Source organism: Cervus elaphus, chromosome 23 (assembly GCF_910594005.1).
Source record: "Cervus elaphus chromosome 23, mCerEla1.1, whole genome shotgun sequence".
NCBI classification, from domain to species: domain Eukaryota; kingdom Metazoa; phylum Chordata; class Mammalia; order Artiodactyla; family Cervidae; genus Cervus; species Cervus elaphus.
Genome location: NC_057837.1, coordinates 1,820,886 through 1,845,098, shown reverse-complemented (window position 1 = coordinate 1,845,098; position 24,213 = coordinate 1,820,886). Strand labels below are relative to the sequence as shown.

General features: G+C 39.4%; 1 protein-coding gene across 2 annotated transcripts in view; it reads right to left on the bottom strand.

The window, feature by feature from the left end:
• The window catches only part of PLCB1 (phospholipase C beta 1), an 854,892-nt gene that overhangs the window by 131,752 nt on the left and 698,927 nt on the right, over positions 1–24,213 (bottom strand). For both annotated transcript variants that reach the window (XM_043883527.1, XM_043883528.1), the window contains exons 22-26: positions 23,965–24,069; positions 22,884–22,993; positions 8,514–8,646; positions 6,571–6,624; positions 3,148–3,367 (exon numbers count right to left, since the gene is read on the bottom strand). In XM_043883527.1, the coding sequence (XP_043739462.1) occupies positions 3,148–3,367; positions 6,571–6,624; positions 8,514–8,646; positions 22,884–22,993; positions 23,965–24,069 (622 nt within the window). The remainder of the gene's footprint in view (positions 1–3,147; positions 3,368–6,570; positions 6,625–8,513; positions 8,647–22,883; positions 22,994–23,964; positions 24,070–24,213) is intronic.

Below are 24,213 nucleotides of genomic sequence, written 5' to 3'. Positions count from 1 at the left end.
ACAGGCACCGGGGTAACATCTCCTGACCACTCAGCAGGTAACAGGGATGTTCTGCTTGGCTTCTGGCTTTCACAATAAGCCAACTAGAAGGTACAACCACCTCCAGTTTGCATCTGAGGAAACTGAGGTCCAGTAAGGCAGTTTTTCTGAGGACACAGTATGAGGGAGCGGCCGTGCTGCTTACCATAGGACAGCCGTCTAGAAACTGCAAAGTCTATGCTCTGGGAACCACACAGTGTCTGACGGAAACTGTCTTTGAATGATCTGCTCTTTGCATTAGGTGAAAGCTCAGTTAGATGATGGGTATTTGAATAAGAAACTAATCTAATATGATATTGCACACATGAAACTTACAAACCAACGTTACCTCAATAAAAAATACATCTAAAATGTATTTATTAATTCATTTGAAAAGAATAAGCCCATTACAAATTAATACGTATTAATTCCCTGAGCTTCCCTGATGGCTCAGATGGGAAAGAGCTGCCCGCACTGTGGGAGACCTGGGTTCAACCCCTGGGTTGGGGAGATGTCCTGGAAGAGGGCATGGCAACCCACTCCAGTGTTCTTGCTTGGAGAGTCCTCATGGACAGAGGAGCCTGGCGGGGTTGTAAAGAGTCAGACACGACTGAGTGACTAAGCACAGCACACACACACACATTAATGTATTTAGTGAAAAATAACTGTACTTTCTAAACACAAAGAAAGTCAGTGGGATTTTATGGACATTATGTCCATTTATTACTCTAAGATGTTCTCAGGATTTTAACATATATCATAGGGAGATGGACAAACATAATCAGATCTCAGTGGCTTTGCCTCTTGGAAAAAAAGTTTCTCCTGATGTATTTTCTGATGTTAGATGCTTAAAAATTTTTATTTGTTTGTTGAAAGAAAGTATAGAAAAATAACCAAGGGATGACGTTTTTGCATCTTCTTCAAAAACAAGGTTGAAGACATGATTCTCTGTTACCTAATGTTGCCTGCATATGATCCAAGAGATGCATTGAAACTTTTTCTTTGTAATTTATTAGTAATACCAGGAAAATGTTTCTTTGTCTTAGAAAATAACCAGATAAAGAGAATTATCTAACCCATATTTCCTTTTCTCAGAAGCTAAGAGCTAACTTCAGGGTTCAAGGACAGAAATTACATTAAATGGTTAGTGCGATCCAGTTGGAATATAATATGGGCCATGTATTTGATTTTTTTGACATAGCTATCTTAAGAAGAAAAAAGAAATGAGTAAAATAAATTTTAATAATGTCTTTTGCATAGCCTGATCTTTCAGTATAGAATTAAAGTAAAATCAGTGTATATTAATTTAAAAACATGAGTTTTTTAGTGAAGTCTGAATTCTAGTGTGCATCTTGTGCTTGAAAAACGTCTTAATTACAGTGTGCCCCTGTTTGTGGCTAGTGACTCGGGTACTAGACAGCAGGTCTGGTAACTGGTAGACAGTCTGTGTGCATATGTGTGTGTGTACGTTTTGGGTTTTTTCCCTACTTTTATAGGATTTCTTTTATGTCTTCTATGATAAGTTACTTCAGTATTCCATTGGAAGTTTGCAGGACATGACTTATAAGTAAATAAATACAGGAATGGACAAATGACTAAATAGATAGCACTAAAATAGAAATTCAAGAGAAGTTTTAGGTCAAGCTTTGACTGAACTGTTTGTAACTGTGGGTAAATGTTAAGCCTTTAGTTTTTGGATTCCTCCTTGAAGAATTGACAGCAGTTCACCTAGATGGCTTCTAAGGCTGCTCCAGGTCTAAAAAATGATGATTTTGCAGATTTTAAAAGCCCATGGACTAGATTTTGATTGTCTTAAAGTAAAGCATATGTTTAAAGTAAAGCGTATGACATATGTTAAGACATATGTCACAAATGCATCTGGAAAAGGCCTCTTACCTCACTCTAACCTGGCATTAGGATTGGAATATTGAGTAAGGAAGTAAAAGGAAGGAATGGTACAGTTTGCCTGACTCAGTTTTTATGCTCTCATATTTTCCCACATCACCACATTAGGCACACTGGGGTGATAACTGAATAGGTCATGTTCATTGCTATGTCCCCACTGGCCAAACAAATGTGTGAGAGATGCTTCTCCCCAGAACTGTCTGAGTACCTGGAGCTGTGGGGCTTAGGCCCTGAAAAAGCATTATCTGGACAGAGTCTTGTGGGTTTCAGATAGGGTAGGAGAGGGTAGTAGAGATGCTCTTTTCAGCAAGGCCAGCTGCCTCTTCAGCGAGGTTCGAGTCCACAACGAAATGTCACATCCCCCAGGCTGCGTGGTGCGTGCTCAGTCGTTCCAGTCCAGTCCATGGACCACACATAACCCATCAGGTGCCTCTGTCCACGGATTTTCCCAGCAAGAATACTAAGTGGGTTGCCATGCTCTCCTCCACGGGGCCTTGCTGACCCCGGGATCAAACTTGTGTCTCCTGCATTGTATAGTAGCTGCAATTCGGCTAGTCAACCAGCTGGTCTTGGGCCTACAGGCTAAAACTCAAGGGTAGAGCTTCCTGTGTATCTAGTCTCAAAATCTGGTCAAATAAAGAAATTCACAAGCAAAAGTGAACTGAGGGGACACCAGAGCTGTAGAGAGAGGAGGGGGTTGGGTGGCTTTCCTTCTTGCAGTGGCATAGATCCAAAACATGGTACAAAACACTGAAAATTCGTCAACTATATTTCAATTAAAACAATCAAGTAAAGGCCACAATATGACAATTTGCAAAGAAGAAATATAAATTGACAATAAATATGCCAAAAATTCAACTTAATAAAAAGAGGTGCAGATTAAGATACTAAAAAGCATCACTTTTTCCTCCACCAATGTGCACTTTCATATCTTGCTGATAGCTACAAACTGAAACAGAACAGTCTTTAAATTGATCTAGGGATCTCATTTCCAGAATTTTAAGAAATAATTCAGAATATGTGAAAGATTTATCGGTACATATTTATCACTACATTTCTTGTAATAGCAAATAATAAAAAACAACCCTTATGTTCAACAATAGAAAATCATTTAGATAAATTGTAGTTTGTCCATTAAAAAAAACAAACAAACATTGAAAATACACGCAGATGCCTCTCTTCCTTTATACTATAAAACAAAGAAAACATACCCGCTCAACTTACTTTTTCTTATTGTCCTTTTTGGCTGTCTTTTCCAGAGCTGCTCTCCTTCTCAAGTAGTCGTTCTGGATTTCATTGTATTTCGTAGTGTGCTCTTTGATGAGGTCGGTGGTTTTCTTGTGGTGTCTCTTCACCAGCTCTTTCATTTCCTTGTAGTGCTTCTTCTGAAGCTTCACAAACGACTTCTGCTGCTTCAGCTCTTCAATCGTCTGCGCTTCTACTTCTGCAACAAACGGGCATGAGAGCCGAGGGGGCGAGAGGGCCGGGCGCGCAGAGCCGCGGATGCCGAGCAGTCGCCGGTCCGACCCCGGCCCACCGGCTCGGGGGCAGCGCTCGGCGGTCAGAGCGTGCTCCCGGCCGCGGCTATTGCTTGCCAACTTTGTGACCATGTTACTGAACTTCTCAGACTCAGTTTCTTCACCGGTAAGTTTTTTTAAACGTTAGGGTTCCCTGGAAACAGGGCCCAAGGGAGGGATTCAGGCATGTGTGATCTACTGCGGGGCCCTCAGGAGGTGAGTCGGGGCAGCGGGTACCGAAGCGGCCGCCGCTGATGCGGTCTCGGCCGGGGTCTGCCTCTGCCTGGCCCCAGGGGGCGCTCTGGAGCTGCGAACTGGACTACAGAGTCAGTTTCCTCTTGAAGCAACACTTGGCAAGGTCAGTGGGAGAGGCATAAATTGCCTGGAGAGGGGGCTTCCTTTCAGCTGGGGGCAATTTTCTTTCTTTTTTTTTTTTTGATGAAAGATCTCCTGCACAATCTTCAGCTCTCCCTGTGGTTTGCTAATGTTTGCAAATAGCACTTCATCTGCTTTGATACAAATCTTTGATGCCTAGAACATCAAATGCATCAGGGCATTGTCAGAGACACAGCCGTGTAACAAGTAGCTCAAAGGGATATAATGAGACATGCTGCATGCTCGAGTACCTCACACGGCAGCTAGATATTTCTCAGATGAGAAATCCCTCTTCCTGATCAGTGTGCCTTCCATGAAGGCAGTTTTCAAAAGCAGAGGAACTCCTGAGCTGTTAGCAACCAACGTTCACTACAGCTGGGAGCTGGGTGCACCAGATGGTAGAGGCAACTTGGGTGGGCACCAAAAGGATTCACTTTAAGGATCCCACACTTTCTATTTCTTAAGGTTGTTACGGTGATGATGAAATGAAAGAATTAATGCAGTTTTTAACAGTTTCTGGCTTAACAAATGTCTGCACAGGTTCTTGAACACCATTTCTCAGGGGCACTATTCACAGGATAGACATAATAGGTTTGTATGTTTATCACAACATTGCTGCAGTATAAATCAGTAAGATGAAGGAAGGTCCTTGCTGTGATTTGCCCAAAGGGACCATGAGGTTAGTGGTAGCTTACATGACTACATAGTGTTTTATTTAATGCTAAGAAAACACTTAATGTGACAGAACTTGATCTTAAAACAGTCTGTATTTTATTGATTTATTTAATCAATTTTAGAATATGCACTTAAAAATATGTTAACATTTCTAAAACTAAGATGCATCATATAGTCAATGGATAGTCACAATTTGTTGGTGTTTTTCCTTCTTGGCAGTCCATGAGTAACGGGGTACCTTAAAATGGACGGTGCCTTAAATTCAATGAATTATCATTTATTTAGACCTGGATTAAGTCACGGTTCACATGTTTCCAATCCTTTGATGTGAACTTTCCACTTCTGGGAACAGAGATAAGTTATTATAAATATTTAGCACTGTCAAGAGATTCAGAGATAATATATGCCGTGAATAACAACAGACCTAAACAGAAAATGAAATGTCTAGTGGATAAACATTGATATCAGAGTAATAATTTATGTTCTTAAATGCTAAGGTCTTTAAGCAATTGAAATATGCTTCCCTTTTAATAATGGATCTATTCTCCTGACATTCAGTTCCTTTTCAGAAGGAGGCTGGGGAGAGAAACAGGTCCATTTGTTTAAAGGTTTCCCTCAGGCCCAAATGGACTCATTATGGTTGCATAATGACTTATTATGTTAAAATTTATAATCCTAAGGAATCACTGCCGTTTTGGTGACATATTCAACCCCACTTATTTAAAAATGATGTGCAATGTGTCAGCTGTGGCAAGTTTAGGAACGAGGTTCCAGGTGTTCTAACTTATGATTAAAAATAATCCCACTGAAACTACTACTTTTAAAAAAATCTGTGAATAAAAGGCTAATTTTTGAATATGTCCTTAAACATAAAGAAAATGTCCATTTATATAAAGAAATAGATAGCACTCATAAACAAACCACCCTGATATAATCACTGCTAATATATCGATACAAATACCCACTTTTCATTTATGCATTTGTGTATTTTTAAATAATATTACAATCATGCTCTGATTTATTTCTTTTTCTCTTGTTTTATGTGTGAACACTTCATTGTTTCTCATGGAATGAAGTCTATAAACACATGTTTTCATACATTCCTAAAATAATTTTTGATGCATATTTTAGGTGTTATTTTGGTGAAATCATAAATACACATTCCTTTCAATTTTCACAAAGTGAACAGGCTTCTATAGCCACCACTTAGACCAAAATCAGGATATTATCAGAACCCCAGAGGCCTCTTTGTGATTCCTGCCCTCACACCCACCCTCCATGTAGAATCCAATCCTTGTTTCTAAGAACACAAATTACTTTTGCCTGTTTTTGAACTTTATGTAGCTGGAATCATAAAGAATGTGCTCTTTTGTGCCTGTCCTCCTTTCTCCAACATTATGCTTATAAATTTTATCCATGTAGTTCTGTGTAATTGTAGTTTATATCTACAGATGAATCCTATTTTATTCTGTCACTAAATCACAATTTATTTATCCACTCTACTGGTTATGGATATTTGGGTTGTTTACGGTTTGGGCTTCTGACCCATAGTTCTGCTTTTGGTGTACATTTCTGTTGTATGTTGGGCCAACATGCTACATACTGCTATACACCACTCACTTTATTAAAGAAAGCTCATACCAATTTTAGTCCTACTAGTTTAAGAAACGTACTGACTATAAAATAGTTCCAAACTGTATTATCATTCTTAAATACCGTGTATTCTATGGTCACAAATAGTCTGTGTTCTGCGTTTCTAAAACATGCTTTATTTTGGGTGCTTCGGGAAGACTGCATTCCTGTTCATTGGATCACATTTCCAACATGAAACTACTCCTTGATTCCAAAATATATGAAAGTACGTAATTTTTTATATCAATAAGGTCCTATCTGCCAAGTATGGTTACTTCTCTGTGATTACATTATGTAACATGGGTTGAACCAGGATATATCTGTAGATGGTTTTAGAAAAGAAATACCAATCATGTTATATTTCAAAGACAAAATTTCCTCCCCTCTAAATACTTAAACTGTGTAATATTCAGGTGCCTAAATCCATAGGGGGGAAGATGGTATTTACCTGTTAAAACACTCTGAATAAGATCTTCTGTTTTGGCAGGTGCCTTTACAGAACCTAAAATAAGAAGACAAAATAAATAGCCTCCTATAACTTTTAAAATTATCTTCTTCCTGTAAAACAAGGTTTGACTCTGGTCTCTAAGTTTCTTTATTACAGATTACAAATTCCTGAAGAAAATTATAATAAAAACTTTCTAAGAAATGTCTTCACTTTGTAATTTTGTGTCAAACAAATTAAATGTGAATCTATGTGCTCCATTTATAGAGAGAAAGGACATCTCTCCACTTTGAATCAAAACTCTGTCAACAAATTCGGTTTTGACAATGCTACTGCCACCTTCTGGCAAAATCAGGAATGACAAGTGGTCTTTTACAAAGACCACTGGTAGGTCAGCGGGCAGGAACAAAGTGGCAGGCAAGACCTATTGGGTGCCAAAGTCACTGGTCAAAAGTTTAAGGAGAAACAGGATAGTCTCATGGTCTTGAAGTCTCTCCCCCAAGATACAGGGAGAAAGGGGAAAAGTACAACTATAAAGGGGGAAAGTACAACTCTAAGTGGAGAAATCAGGCAGATGGCATCTTAACCAAGTGACCCAACATGAGGTACAACAACATCAGGTGTTCCTGACATGATGCTCTGAGAACAGCATCGTTTCTGTGACGTTCCTGTCACAAATGCACACCTCCAATCTAACCATGAGAAGGCATCGGGCCAATCCAAACTGAGGGGCCATCTATAAAATAGCGGAGCAGTGCTCTAAAAGTGCACAGGGCGTGGAAAAATGAACAGACTGAGGGACTGCTGCAGATTCAAAGAGGCTAAGGACACATGCCAATTAATACAGTGTGGGGTCCTGAGTTGGAACCTGGAACAATAAAGACTTAAGTGGAAGGCAGGTGAAGTTCAAAGTCTATGGTTTAATTCAAGGCATTGTGCCAATTTTAATTTCCTGGTCTGACTCTGACAGATGTTACCACCAGAGAAGAGGAGTCCATTTTGGTAATGTATTCTGTGTTATTTTAAAAATGATTCTGTAAGTGAAATGATTCTAAAACACCCAGTTAAAAAAAATCAAATGCTGAAATGCTAAGTTTTCTCTTACTCTCAAAAGCACAAAGTTATTCGCTATTTAAATGACTTATTCATATCCTAGAGACACAGAGAATGTTTGTACTTGGCACATAAAATCTTCATTTGAAAATATCACTTCTTGTTTATACGTAAGCCACTCCTTAATATTCTTAATCTCAAGAATCTCCTTTCTTAAGTAGCCTCAGTAGGAGCAGAGAAGCTAAAGGGAAGAATTTTAGGATCATGGAGAATGGTGTCAGTCTTGCCTTCACTCTACATTAGCAATGTGGCCTTCGAGAAGTAACTTATTTCTGCAATTTAAAACTGCAGTTTATTCATCTGTACTACGGGGATGATGGTGGAATCAGCCCTCAGAGGCTTGGTCTGAGAGTGAAATGAGATAATCCGTGGGAAGGGCTGAGCATGCTCAGCACGTGGTTGGCACTTAAAATTAGTGAAAAGTGAGTTGGAGAAAGACGGGAAGGAATTCTTGGTAGAGACTTAACTTAGTGAAGTAGAACTAATAATGTACTTCTAAAGCATAAAGTATAAGGTGTTTGAAGAGCCCCTCACACACCCTGCCAGCAGATGGACCAAAATCCATCACTAAATAAAGACATGCGGAAGCTGGGTGATACTTTGTTTTGGTTTCACAAGTTATCAGCAGAGCCAGCACTTACAAGTCTCATAAGAAGGCCTTACGAGTCCTCCCTCCCTTCTGTCATTCATCCTCAGCAAACATTTCTGGACTGCCTCCTAGTCCATGTATCCCCCTTGTCTGGTGATGCTAACTCAGTCATGCTGCCCCTTTTGGTGTGGGTGCACTAGAGACTGCTGGTTACGTAGGACAGCTCTTTCCTCGGAATGTTTACCTGGAGCTGGTTGGCTGTGGAGAGCCTGGGAGGGTGGTTTGGGTGTCAGGGACGTCGTGTGATTCACCCCGTTTTCTGCTGGAGTTGGCCTGGCTTCACTCGGAGCTTCTGACGGTGTTTCCCCAGGATCAGCCTAAAATCATAGACATCCTTTTGTTTTCCACACTTCTTACTGTTCTTTTGTTACCTTCTGAAACCCACAAAGTTACAATTGATACCATATCCACAACTCATTTGGACTCTGAAATATCACATCTGAAACTATGTGGAGAGCAGGGTAAAAACAGCATGGTATTGAACCATGATTGTGGTAGGTTAATTGTATTAAAGGCCCAATATCTACGCCTTCTGCTGTTCCTGGCCCTTGAGTGTGTCCTCCCATACTGACAGTGGAATTGAGCATGAGATTTGCTTTGGTCAAATGAAAGAGTAGCAAACTTAATGTCAGCAATGGATTGAAAAGCCATGTGCAAATGTTTCTTCTCTTTCTCAGACCCTTTCTATAGCCATGGAGCATGAGAATCCACGTGGAGGCAAGCTGAGTCAAATAGGCAAGGACATCCTGGACCAGGCAGCCCCATGCTGACCATGGAAACTTAAGTGAGTCTAGCTCAGATGAGCTTAGTCCAGATCAACAGAACTGCTCAGCTAACTAAATGACTCATGAACAATAATAAGCAGTTGGTGTTGTAAGCCACTAAATTGGAGGACTATTTGTTACGCAGCGGTAGCCAATTGACAGTGCTTATAAGCATAGATTTTAGAGTCAGACTTATCTGGGTTATAAGGCCCTGCCACTTATTAATGGTGTGATATTGAGCAAGTCACTTAATTGTCTGCCGCTCACTTTTATCATCTTTATTGATGAGGATATGTATTGGACTGGCCAAAAAGTTCATTTGCATTTTTTGAAACACAAAAAAACTCAAACAAACTTTTTGGCCAACTCCATATGTACTGGGGATCATAATACTATCTACATGGTAACATTGCTTAGAGAATCAAATAAGTTACTATTTATAAAGTGCTTAGAATAATTCCCGGCACAGACAAAATATGTGCATGTTAAACAGACAAGACATTTAAGCTTGTATAACACTACCAGTGAATAATAGTAACAAATACCTTAACACCTGTGAAATCTTTACTCCATTCCCTACAGCAGCATGTCTGCTATGCGCTATGCAAACATTTAATGTTTGATGAATAAATGTTCATCTTTATAAAAACAGTTGCCTCCATGATTATATACCATCTTGGTGCTTTCTGGGGTTCTGCAATTCTTTTCTCAGAATTACCTTCTGAGTTCAGGGCAGATTTTCCTGATGATGAGGCTACCCCAATGCTCTATTTTGTAGTATCATTAAAAATATATATTAGGAAATGGCCAGAAGTCATTTGGAGCCCAGTGTTGTGACATTTTGTCATGTAATTACAGAAAGCAGGTTGTCTTACAATAGCATTTTTAGAAAATGTAATATGAGAATGAAAATAATTACTCTCATTGTCACAAGTGGCTTTTTTAAAATTTGTTTTAATTGGAGGCTAATTACTTTACAATATCGTAGTGGTTTTTGCCATACAAGTGGCTTTTAATCTGTCCCCCAAAGCATCTTTAAAACACATGTTCCACCACTGCTTTTGGTGATGGATGGCAAACTTATTCTAATTCAGCAAACAACCCCCGTTTACCTACCACAGCCTGCTCTGCTCAGAGCTGCGACACTGAGATGCAGGAGATGGGCTGGGGTCAGTGGTGGTGCTGGGCGGGGAGGCAAGAACCCAGGCCTTGGAACTCATGACACAGAACTCTAGCTTCTGAAAGACAGCTGCTCCAAACAGGGAGGTTCTGCTGTGTTTGTGTTATTCAGTCATATCCAACAGGAAAATTCTCCTTGGAAGCACGATGCCCAGGAGGGGATTGCATATTTTTTGTTCAGCAAGAGACTGCAACCTGAAGGCTTATGGTTCAAATAGAGTGCATGGAAATGCTCACTTAAGTGTTGCCAGATTTTAAAATGAAGGAGATTTTACCTTAATAAAATGGATTTCTTACTTCATTTGAAAAATCATATAGGGCACCGCTGGGCCTGCATTCTCACTCTGAGAGAGAACAGAGGGGTTTCTGCCCCTTTAGCACACTTCCATCTTACTCATTTACCTGCCTCAGTTCTGTAGGTATTGGGTTTGCAGGAGACACTTGAGAAGAATAAGCTATCATAGACGTTTGACCACAAAATTCCTGAAGAAAGTGTATTTACATTGCACAGAAGGGAGCTGAAGTAAAGGGAGTGTTGGAAAGAGGACTGGGTCATCAGCAAAGTTACCCCCAGCTTTGTCCTCTGGCTTGAATACTGTGAGGGTAAACTTTTCTGCCTTCCAGTTGTAGGGGGTCTCCTAGACTCAGCTGCCTGGGAAGTAGGGACTGAAGGTGCTCTGTTCCATGGGCAATCTGGAACCCATTTATATCTAGGCAGGTTTCTGGAACCACGTGGGGAATAAACCAGATTCTTCCCAGTATGACAGCTGGCTGATACTAGCCATCTGGAGGAGGAGAGGGAAGAGGAAATTTTGATGGAGCAAAGAATGGAGGTGGTGGAAAGTCAGTTTCCATGAAGGCAATCATGTGTGGTTTCTTTTTGGCAGTTAGGAGGAGTGTCAGGGGCACTCAGGCTGGAGGCATATTCAAAATGAATGCAGAAGGTTATTTCACCTGTATCCAGTTTGCAGGTATTCCATGGAGATGTGTGCCCTTGGGAAATCAAGTTCAATCATTAACTCTAGTTGAGATGCAGGAAATAGAAACCTCTGCTTATCAAGGGTGTATAAAACATTCCAGAAATTGATATAATGTATGAATTCAAAGACATTTTTTAAAAAGCAGATACATGTTGTCTTTCCCTTAAGAATTCACCTTGCAATGGAAGGGACACTGGTTGGATCCCTGATTTAGGGAGATTTCATATTCCTTGGAGCAATTAAGCCTGTGCACCCCAGCTGCTGAGCCCACGCGCCCAGGAGGCGGTGCTCTGGGGAAGCCCCCCGCAGTGGGTCGCAGACACAGTACAACGAAGGAACACAGTACAACGAAGGAAGCCCCCATCCCCTGCAACTAGAGAAAGCCCATGTGCTGCCACGAAGACCCAGCACAGCTGAAAAATAAACAGATTTTTTTTTTTAAAGCAGATTAACGTTGAAGAAATACAACTGGCAAAAATTTTGTAGTTACAGATGAGGATCAAGAGATCGTCAAAGCCTGGAGCTGGATTTGGGGCCAGCTTTGGATAAATGCTTGGTGCGAGGGTGCTGCTCGAGGTAGGGCAGGCTGCATCGCATCCATAATCCCAGGGCCACGTGGGGCCCCTCGCACTGTAACAAGCAGCTGACAGAAATGATGGAAAAGAGCAAACCAGACGAGATGGACTGCCACAGGGCGAAGCGAGGCTGTGCCCAGACTTGGAGAAGAAGCCGCTGAGAGCGGCGACTGCGTTTCAGCCCGGGCTTCCAGGAAAGTTGGAAAACTGCATTTTTGTCAGGTGGCTCCCATTTTAGAACCACTGAGAAGCCGAACAAAACTGATCCTCAGAGCGCATTTGGCCCAGAAGCTGCGCACCTGGGCCTGCGCTCGGAGGAGAGAGCTCTGTCGGGGTCAGCGGTGCGCCCGCCCGCCGGCCGGAAACCGAGTGGGCGGGGCCGCCTGCCTGCGGTCCCCGCCCCCTTTCCTCACCCGGGCCAGCAAAGGAGGGCCGCACGTGAACGCGGAGGACTCGGTAATACACAAGGACTACCCTTGTGTAGGCTGACCCTCGTCAGAGACTCTTAGGAGTTCCTGGACACTGATTACAAGCTTAATGAGAGCTTACAGTGGCATATCCATCAGACTGATGCTTAAGATATGTTGCTAACGAAGGGCAGTATATACAGATTTGAATTGGCATCTCCCTGATGAAGACTGACCACAGAAGCGACTGGAGATCGCCATGTGCCAGACACTGTCACACACGCCAGCTTCATCTCAGCCAGCAGGGAAGGCAGTCACTCAACTCCATCAGAAGGCAGAGATTTAGTTGTTCAGTCGCTCAGTCGTGTCCAACTCTGCGATCCCATGGGCTGAAGCACGCAGGCTTCCCTGTCCTTCACCATCTCCCAGAGCTTGCTCAAACCATCAGGGGCATCAGTAAGTGTCTTTACTAAAGACTTTGTTAAAAGTCATTAGTAACTTTCTGGAAGCCACACTGTTAACAGGGACATTAACATTTGAATATATGTTACAGTCTAAAGTCTAGGTTTTTCTAGTTAGTTCACATTAGTTCACCTTCTATTCCTGATAAGAGCAACTTAAGCAACCACAATAGTAAACCACTTACTTTACTGATGAGATACAGAGATGCACAAATGTAAACATTATTCTCAAAGAGCTTACTGTGTTGCACTAAAAAAGCATTCATGTATCAAAAATGAGTTAAATAAAGCAGCTAAACACAAGAATTGTGGGGGAGGGCCAATACAATACTATAATTTCTAATATCATTGAAAGGTTGAATAATTCACATGAGATGAAATGCAAAAACCAGATCCCTTGCCCCACTCACAAGCGTAACTGGAAGGCAATACTTGTGACTTTACTTCTCCCCAGTCCAAATATTCTTTTTCATGAATTAGAATAAAATAAGCCTGCAATCCTTTCTCATTGCACTGGAAATTACAATAGAAACAAAAGAAGTAGAAATATTTTCTCAATTTAATGGCAAGACTCTTGGGATCCAATTAAACAAATTTTCAAGGAAAGAAGTTTCAGAAGTTTATTTCACTTGCACTAAATTTTGCTTAGGTGAGTAGAGAAAAATGAGTTACAGCAGAAATAGTTCACTACTCTCCAGTGGCCAAATGGAAGCATTACACTATTTTTCTTTCAAAACATGAAATAGTAGATGTTTTTAAAGCCAAGATTTTATTAAAAAATATTTATATCCTTCCTATTTCCAATATTAACAGAAAAACCTTAAAATAGAACATAAATGGATCAGTAAAAAATATAACTAGAAAGACCATTTTCACAAGTTTTAGAGAAGGAGGAAAGGCTACGTGGAATGCTAGCTAAAAAGACTTCAGTCCCAGGCATTAAAATTGGGTCTGATGATGAAGCAATGGAGAACTAGGATTTAGGGAATTTACTGGGGAGGTTCATATGGTAAAGTAAAAGGCTTTCCAAATACCAGATGTGTAACTGGGCTATTGGTGGTGTTGGTGTTCTGCCTGAGTCATCTAAAAATACAAAAGTAATTAGTCTCCAATTAAAATAAATCAATTAATTAAAACTTTTTTTAAAAATACAGTGCCTTCCATGTTGTTGTTAGGATAATACTATCTTCACTCAGATGCTAGATGGATGAGGGCAAGGGCAAAGTCATCAGTGTCTCCAGAATATTGAGGCAAGGTTCATAATTTCACCATGCAGAGATCTAGTCCACTCAGGATTAATTCAGGCAGTAGAAGTGGCTACATCAAAACCTGCCTTTCCCTTAACAAAGAGCTTTCTTAAACACCTGTACAATTGGTACCTTAAATGTATATTACCTCAGTGAAATTAGATTATGTATCTGCCCCACATTTCTAAAAATTCACAACATTTCTAAAACCTGTATCCTAATGTATGTGTTCTAAAGCACCGAGGGATGATGTATGCTAATATTTGCAGCCTACTTTTAAATGCATCAAAAATCAGATGGAATAATGAAAGGATAGAGGGGTTATATATGTGATCTATATATCCACATATAGATGGATATATATGTGATAAAGAAAATGCATCAAAATTGGAATTGGGGAATCCAGGTGATTGATATATGGGTGCTCTTTGTATAATTCTTTCAACATTAGTGCATGTTTGAAAATTTTTATAATGCATTATGATAAAGCCTCTACCTTTTTAAGAGCTCATCAGAGTGAGTTAGAAGCAAAAGACAGCTTTAAGAAGCTGAGTAAACTCATTTGTTGACTTCAGTTTTTGTCATCATATGTGTCACCATCATACAAAGAAATCATCAGCATTCACGAGGTATCTCTTTGTTGAAGCCTTAGTGACAGCTGCAAGTTACATGCATATGTGTGAATTTTAATTAAAGTCAGTTTCTTTCTCCAGACTGTAAGGACTATAAAGCATCTGATTTTTCTAATCATTATATCTCTATATTGCCCTGTATGGAAACTGACACAGTGTGTTAAAAAAAACCAACTTTTATTAAAATGAATGCATGAAGAAATTCAGTTTGTTTCCTCCTCATGCATAATCAATAAATGAAGTATTAGTGACATAGTCCTGAAATTAAAGAACCACTTAAATGTTATGATAAAAAGATATTTTTTGAATAAATGAATCAATGGGTGAAAAATATGAAGATGCTGCTCTTCCTGTTGTCCGTGGTTAGAGAATCTGCATTTAATTCATAGTTGCAATAATTTATTTAGAAGGAGATTAAATGGTGACAGGACGTAGCTCTGCTGAGTATTTTGTGTTGCATAAATTTTTACCAAATTTAATTTATTGGAAATATTTTGATATAGTCTCCAGAGAAATCAGCAGAAACAAACTCTTTGAGTCAGGCAGAAATCATGGATTTCTCCTTTAAAGGTTGTGGACCAACCACCCTTCACATTCATTTTTTTGTGTCTTTCATGTTAATTAAGCCAAATCATTTGGCAATGACTATGGCCTGTCACTCACAGAACATATTCTGGCTCTGTGATGACATAGAGGGTGGGATGGGGTGCATGGAAGGGAGACATGGGTATGCTTGTGGCTGATTCATTTTGTTGTATGGCAGAAGCCAACAAAGCTTTGTGAAATAATTATCCTCCAATTAAAAAAAAAAAAAGAACAGATTAACAGATTCTGGACAATTCCCCAGGAAGAGTTTCTCTTGTCACCCTTCCTGGTTTCCAGACGACAGTTGAGAATGCACAGAATTCTTGACTTTGTAATTTCATTTTGATTCCATGTGTGGAGAGCCGCGTGCTTGAGAGAGAGATGTAGGGCTCCAAGACAATGGTTCTCAATGTGTGGTCCCTGGACCGGCAGCATTAGCATCGCTGCAAACTTGTCAGAATGCCAGTTCTTGGTCCATCCCAGATCTGCTGAACCAGAAACTCTGGGGGCGGGCCAGAATCTGTGTTTCTAGGAGCCATCTAGGTGATCCTGGTTCACAGTAATACTAAAGTCTGAGAGCTCTGCTACTCTAAGTATGGTCCACAACAGCACCGGCATCACCCAGAAGCTTGTTAGAAATGCATAATTTTGTGCCCTGCCCCAGACCTATTAAATCTGAATTTGCACGATAGCAAGATCTGTATGCAGGTTAAAATTTGAGAAGTCTTGCTCTAAAGCAGAGTGAAAAACTGTCATTTTTTAAAATTAGTGCCAGATTCTTAAATAGTGGATAAAGTGTCAAGCTCCCATCTTGGAAAATTTAAATGACATCCAATGCCTTATTGAGTTTAAACACTATAACTTTTTGAGAGCACTACCTTGGACTTTTTGCTATTGGATTATTTTACTGCTGAAATTCACACCAGACCATAGGATATTTTTCATCTTGAATAATTAAACCCATTGAAGATGGCCACTGTGCCACACACAGAACTAAGAAATAAATGAGTTTAGATAAATTTCAGCTCACTTATAAGAGCATGGGTCAGAAAACTAAAAAAGTAGGCTTCTTGGAATAACTGAAATTTGAGTATTAGCAAATAGCTTTCTCTCTCAACATTTTTTAAAAGGAGGTGAAGACCACTCACACACTTCATCTGTATCATGCACACAAGGATAGAGGGCTAGCAGGCAGTGTATAAATTAACCTAACAGATCCCACATATATAAACCTAGCTCTTTGAAGAGTTAAGTGCTAATAATATCCAGTGATTTAAAGGAAGAAATCTTGACATTTGATTCAACAGAAAACTGAGTTGAAAGTATCACTATTTAAGGTAAATGTCTTACATTCTGTGCTCAGTGTTCCAGGTGGCCTGCTAAGGGGCCAGAAAGACGAATAAGGGCTAGTCCTTATTAAAGGTCAGTAGAAAACTACAGTTTTGTTACTGAGGTCGTGCGATGTGGTGTAGTGTTGACCTTTGCTACTCAAGGTGTGAGGCATGCAACGATACTATCCCATCAGCGGGGGCTTGTCAGAGATGCCGAGGCTCATGTCCTAGCCCAGACAGACTGAGTCAGGGTCAGCATGTTGTCATGACCCTGGCCTGTACATTAAACTTCCAGCAGTGGTGATGTAGAACATGAGTTCTGGGGCCAGACTGCTTGGATTTCAATCTCAGTTCTGCTCCTTAGTATTTGTGTGGCGCTGGGCAAGGAATAGAATCGCTCAGTGCCTCAGTTTCTTCATCTGTTAAATGGGAATAATAATAATTGTTACGAAATATGGACATTTGAGGACTTAACATGTGTTAATACATGAAAAGGCTCAGAATGGTGCCAAGTTCACAGTAAACACTCAGTAAAATATTTCTTCACTCCTTGATGTGCTAAAAAGAAGTCATGTTCAAATATTGCAATTGGAATATCACGTACTATTTTGCAGTCAAGCCACTGGATATTTACTTTATTATCTTTAGAGGTTAATTTTGAAAAACAGAAAATAAAAGTGCTACTGATAGCCCATTGGTAATCTCTAGTAACCAATTAAACTAATAGAGCTGTGGAAAATTTATTTTTAATTAAGAACTTTTGTAAAGGAATACTACACATTCATAGAAAACATGCTAGAATGATGACCACCAACAATGTTAACCTGATCTGCAAGATTACTGAGAGGCCTTTTTGTTTCTTTATTATGTTTTACAATTTTTATACACCATTTTATTTAGAGAAGTAACTAAAAATATTATAAAGCCTTAGTAATGATTCAAATTAGGAACTTTCTTCGACTTTACTAACCCACGATCCCGATTTATCACTTTAAAAGAGACAAAATAAATTCAGCAACTCAAATCTATTATTCCTTAATTTCCAATTATATACTGGAATTATATATGTATGAGTGAGTGAGTGAGTGAGTGAAGTCGCTCAGTCGTGTCCCACTCTTTGTGACCCCATGGACTGCAGCCTACCAGGATCCTCAGTCCATGGGATTTTCCAGGCAAGAATACTGGAGTGGGTTGCCATTTCCTTATGTAACTATGCTAATGCTACATCGCTTCAGTTGCGTCTGATCCTGTGTGACCCCATAGACGGCAGCCCACCAGGCTCCTCTGTCCACAGGCTTCTCTAGGCAAGTATACTGGAGTGGGTTGCCGTTTCCTTCTCCACGTGTAAATATATATATATCTATATTTTTTTCACATGGTCTGAAACAAAGGTCTATTGTTCAAAGCATGGGGGAATTTTTAAATTTCCTACTTTTTTGGTTTGCCAATTACTGATGAAGATAATTTATTAGACTATTACAATTCTGGGAATATTTTGTAGTTCAATGATGTCTTTCATTTTCAAATAGAAATGACCTTTATAACTACCAAGTTAAAAGGATTATACTAAAAAAGTCTTTGCTGCTAAAATAGTGTCTCCAGTGTCTGCCATGTCCTAGATAGAATTTTCTTTTGAGAAAACCATAGTTACTTCTTTTCAGTGGCCTCATTCAAACAAACTTACATTATTACAAGACAAGATAAAGGGCATGCTGGTGTTCAAAGGTGTGAAATGCCATTTTTCTCCCAGCATTACATGGTAAGGGCAAATAATTTTTCTTCTTGAGCTTTAGAAATGAGGTCAGTTAAGGGTTTAGACATTTCAGAGGAAAAAATAAATGTATTTTCTCTACAGGACCATGTAAAATTTATGCGATTCAATGTGAAATTTATGTGATTCAATGCTTCTAAAATTATTTCTAAAACTGAAAATGTTCAAATATTATTTGAGTGTAACCAACATTACACATTTACTGAAAATCCTTATGACCATCATTTTAGAGGAGAAGCAAAAGTAATGTTGACCTAAAATTCTACTTCTGTATTTTCATATCCATTATGATATGATTGATCATATCATACATTCTCCACAAATAGCTTTTATTTTTTCAAAGAATTAAAGTATAGTTGGTTTACAATGTTGTGTTGGTTTCAGGTTTAAAGTATTCAGTTATATACACACATATATATATTTCAGATTTTCCCACTGTGGGCTGTCACAGTCCCGTGCGCTCTGGGGCTGCTCACCCACTCTATGCAGCCGTGTGTGTCTGTTGACCCCAAACTCCTGATCTGTCCCTCCTCCCGTCCCCTTTGGTGACCCTAAGTTTGTTTTCTACGTCTGTGGGTCTATTTCTATTTTGTGAATAAGTTCACTTGTATCACTTTTTAGTTAAAGAAGACAGAGAAAAACAAATATCACATGATATCACATATATGTGGAATCCAAATAGCTTTTTGATATGTGATATCTGGTGCTTTGAAAGGACAGTGATGTAAAAGATCTGCAGTCTCAAAGGCCTTAGGTCTCCTACTCCGCAAAGTGGAGAAACTCATTAGAGAAACGGTCTCTGTTTCATTACAAGGCTTTTACCTCTATTGCTATATTATATAAGCTGAAATTGGTGGTGTCTTGAAATCTCTTCAAGTCAGAGCTTACTTAACCTTGGAGAACATGGCCAACATCTAGGTACAAGTTGATGATACAGAAAGTATTGTTTTGAAATAGTAGCAAAACATAATTTTATCTGAAAATGCTTTCTTTGAACACCTATCTTTTTCAGAAAATAAATTGCATCCAGTTGATTAATGAGATTCTTGTTTTCTAATTAGAGAAGGCTTAATAGTAATCTAATTGTATCTCCATAGATTATCTTTACCATGAATTATATTTTATGAAATATGTTATTAAGTTAAAATCAGTAGAAAAGAGTTTCAGAGCTTGGAAACCCTTTGATATCTAAGGAGAGCCTTTAATTTCATATTGGTGTTTATATGAACGAAAGGAGAAATTCACTGAAATCTCTAGTCTTAATCTTTTCAAAGGCCATTACAAAGAAAAAAAAACACTATTATCTTTGAAGAAACACTGAAATTAAAGATGTAACTATTGTCAAACATTTAAATTCTAGTTCCCAAACAAACAAACAAACAGAAAGGGCATTCAATCTTTAATTCTAAAACAGCAGCTATTTAGCATTGTGGGATTCCTTATTAGCAGAATTGAACTTGGGATTCTTGTCTGCATGATAAATTGAGAGGATGTTCTCAGAACTGTCGGGAAGTGAGGAAAACAGGCTAAGACAGGGAAACAAGATAAACCTAGAGTGGTTTCAGCTGGAGTCTGGCCTCAGCCTGATCTTTAGCCTGGGGGGTGGGATGGGGCATGGGAGCTTGAATTGCAGCATTGAAGGTGCCCACCCAGAAGCGAGAGACCTGGGCTGTTATTCTGTATCTGACAGTTGCAGGACACAGTCACCTCCTTGAAAGAAGAATCTGCTAGACATCCCCAAGCAAGGCAGTTCCTATCAGCCTAGGCCAGTCCTCTGGAGAAGTATGTGGTTGTGAGCTGTTTGCAGCCCACCCTGCAGCAGCCCGGAAAAGGAACTCTGGGCTGGTACCAGCAAAATCTGCTTAGAGCATGGATGACATGCTTGCTCTCTCTGTGCCCTCTGGACCAGCCAAGCAGTGAGTGCTCAGACTAACAGCTCAAATTCAAGCAGTAAGCCGAAGTGGTGTTTTTTTTTTTTTTTTCAGTTCTTTTTAAAATTCATTCATTCATTTATTTTAATTCTGGGATAATTACTTTACAATATTGTGATGGTTTTTGCCATACATCAACAGGAATTGGGCTTTCCTGGTAGCTCAGCTGGTAAAGAATCTGCCTGCAAAACAAGAGAGGCTGGTTCGATTCCTGGATCATGAAGATCCCTGGAAAAGGGATAGGCAACCCACTCCAGTATTCTTGGGCTTCCCTGGTGGCTCAGGCAGTAGAGAATCCACCTGCAAAGCGGGAGACCTGGGTTTGATCCCTGGGTTGGGAAGATGCCCTGGAGGAGGGCCTAACAAACTACTGCAGTATTCTTGCCTGGGGAATCCCTACGCCCAGAGGAGCTGGGCAGGCTACAGCCCAGGGGGTTGCGAAGAGCTGGACACAACTGAGCGACTCAGCACAGCACAGCAACATGACCTGGCCACAGGTAAACAAGGAAAAGCGTCACAGACAAACAAAAGCTCAGTGGTCTTTAACATGTGAAAAAGAGACATGGTAGGCACAGGTGCCAAAGACACAACGTTGGGAGTAATTCATGTCTACTGTTAGCTGTACTTTTCCAGGGGTGTAAGATTTCCCTGTAACTCCATTTTCTGCATACAAAGAAAAATAGTATTTATGAAACTTTCCAGGCTAACTTTAAATTTCATCAAACAGGACGATATATTTATTGGTTCTATAGGATATGATGTTGCAGTGTAAATAAGAGGCTGAAAAATTTCACTTTGGCATTAGATATTTTTCTTTTTTTAAAGAATATTTATTTGACATGCAGGATCTTCATTGTGGCATGCAAGATCTTTCACTGCAGCGCATGGACTCTCTAGTTGTGGCACACAGGCTTAATTGCTCCTCAGACATGTGGGATCTTAGTTTTCTGACCAGAGATAAAACCTGTGTCCCCTGCATAGCAAGGCAGATTCTCAACCACTGGACTACCAGGGAAAACCATATTTTTCTTTTTTTCATTTCATCTTCTCTCACGTTCAATTAACTCAACACCTTAGATCACAAATTTCTAAAATTCTATACAAAAAACAAGGAAATAGTCATAAATGTACTCAAAAACATACTTATATGATGTTTACTGATGATCTATTTAAAATACTGAAGTATTCAAAATATCCAATAATAGAGATTAGAAAGATAATGTGCAGCTATGTAACAGAAGATTACAAAGTTATTAAAAGTCATCTCATAGAATATTTTATGACATGGAACTGTTTGCATTAAGTGAAAATAAAAGGTTAAAACACAGATTGTGAATATTATCCCATTTTATGAAAAAGTACTAATTGTGCATAAAAAGACTATATCCCATATGTAGAGTGTTGGGTGTCCCAGGTGCCACTGGTGGTAAAGAACTCACCTGCCAATGCAAGAGACATAAGAGACGTGGGTTCAATCCCTGGGTCGGGAAGATCCCTAAAAGGAGGAAATGGCTACCCACTCCAGTAGTCGTGTCTGGAGAATCTCACGGACAGAGGAACCTGGCAGGTCTACAGTCCATACGGTCGCATAGACTCAGACATGACTGAAGTGATTTAGCACACATGCACGCATGCATGTACAGTGTTATCTCTGTGTGACTTGGGTGTTTGGATTAAAGGTGATGTATTTGGGATTTTCTTTTCTCATTTTCATTTAAAAATTTTCTTTGATAAGCCTAGGTTTCTTTATTCTTTTGGAATAAGAAAAAGATAACTTAATAATGTCAACTTGAGTGGACTTGCTATTAAAGTCACCCAGACAATTTTCAAGGTTTTTTTTTCTATACTAATAATTCTCCAATTTTCTCATCTGTTTTCCTGAATCTATCCTCTGAATATTCAAATGAAGTATGAAAATAGCTATTTTTTTTATCACTATTTGTAATGTTTATATCATCCCCAATAATCATGAAATTCTATTTCAGTCTACATGGAAACTTCATTTTTTTTTAAACACATGTCAAAGATTTTATTCAACTTGTTGATTAATCACTAAATCAATCAGATGACAAGGCAAATTCACCAGGATTTTGAGGAAGCTTCATATTTTTAAGCTTCACTTCTAATATTTCTAGACCCTTTCTTAATTATTCTTTGCATTGTGACATCTAATTTAGAATAATACACCAATTATTTTGGGAATGTGTATTGTAGTACATAAATATACACTAATAGTAGTAGCCACTTTCTGGCCTACGCTACACAACAGGTACTGTGTTAAGTACCTTGTGTAATGTAAGAAATCACAAAAGCACTTTGAAAACCCTGTACTTTAAAGACAAAAGAAAACAACAAATGACTTGATGATCATCTTCTTTTCTACATGTTTTATTCACCTTTAATCAACATGAAATGATCTAGAAAATTTACCCTGAAACAGCCAGATGTCTGCTATTCAATGTGGTCATAAAAGAAGATGCTGGTGGTGGCCACAGAATGCCAACAAAGAATGAAATATGAAAAATTCAGGGTATCTTTTAGATGTTTTGGAAGATGAGGCTGAATTCCATTAAAGTGGTTTTCCAGTGTTCTCTTTTCCTTTTCTGAGGATGATGCTATGTAGGAAAAGCTAGCAACAAGATTCAGAAATCATGTTTCACGCCATGCACAAGACTAGAATAACCCTCTCACCTCTTTCTTTACTTCTTCTTCATCTTCCAGTGTCAAAGCAGCCAGTTGTTTAGCTCTCTGCTCCATCAGATTCACATATCGGATTGGATTTGACAAAGCTTCAATCACATCTAGATGGGAAAGAGACATTTTAGATTGATGGTCCTGGAGATACCGATTATCCACCATCCATCAGTCTATCCATCCATCCCTCCAATCACCCATCCATCCTTGTATTTGTTCATCATCTCTCTACTCGTCCATCCATTTACTGATTCACCATCCATCTTCCATCTTTCCATCCAGCCAACACTTTGGAAATGGACAAGAGTCCACTGGCTGAACCTCAGGAAGAGAGAACTCAAAGGTCATCTCTGAGTCAAACTGGACAAGCTCCAACTCAGGATGTCAGTGCTCCAAATTTTTAAGTTTTATTTGAGCATTTCATCCAGTTCAGCAATGGCCCACAAATTTGTCCTGTTTCCCACACTGGTGATTCACAGGGGAGACAATTCATATAAAAAGGCTGCTTTACAGACTGTTGAAACAACCCAATGTTTGGCAGTATAGGTATCATTTGAACATGATGCTGTCTAGCTGGAGTGAGTTATGGCTGCCGTCTGCAGATTGCACACAAGCTCCAAGACTGCCATAGTCTCCACCACTTCCCAGGGTCTCCCACCCAGGTCACTTGGCACCACAAGCATTTAAATGTATGATTCCAGGCTGACATCATCATAAGTTAATTTCTATAGTTGAAGATTTCGCTCATAGAAAGGGTCAGGATTCTAAAACTGGCTGAAGGCAAATTCATTGCACAGACCTACATAGACTGTGTAGTATCAGAGAGCATTGGTTAGAAAGTACTGAACTCATAAGAGTAATATTACCAATGGATAAAAATGCTCAATAATTTATTGAGATTTAAACTAAAACTTATTCACAAAGGTTTAATGAATTTACTTTTAAACATGCATACCAACATAGAGGTGATTCTGAGGTCACACTCTCTTGCCTTTGTTTAACCCAGTTTTCTTTCCACTGAGTCACAAAAATATGGACGACCCCAGATGGAGATATCCTTTCGAGTTAGGTGGTTTACCTGCATACGTGTCTGGGACGTAGTCTTTCACCTCTATGTAGACAAAGAGTGCTGGCAGCATCAGAGGCTGGTTCCTCTCGTTCCTCAGACAGATATAGTGATAGCCTGGGGGTGATATGATACCGTGCATCACCGTTTCTTATAACGCGAAACATCTATTCGATCAAAGTGTTTATTTCAGGTGACTCTGAAACAGATTATTTCTACCTCATTTTAATCACGTGGTCTTGAGTGATAGGGTATTATTTT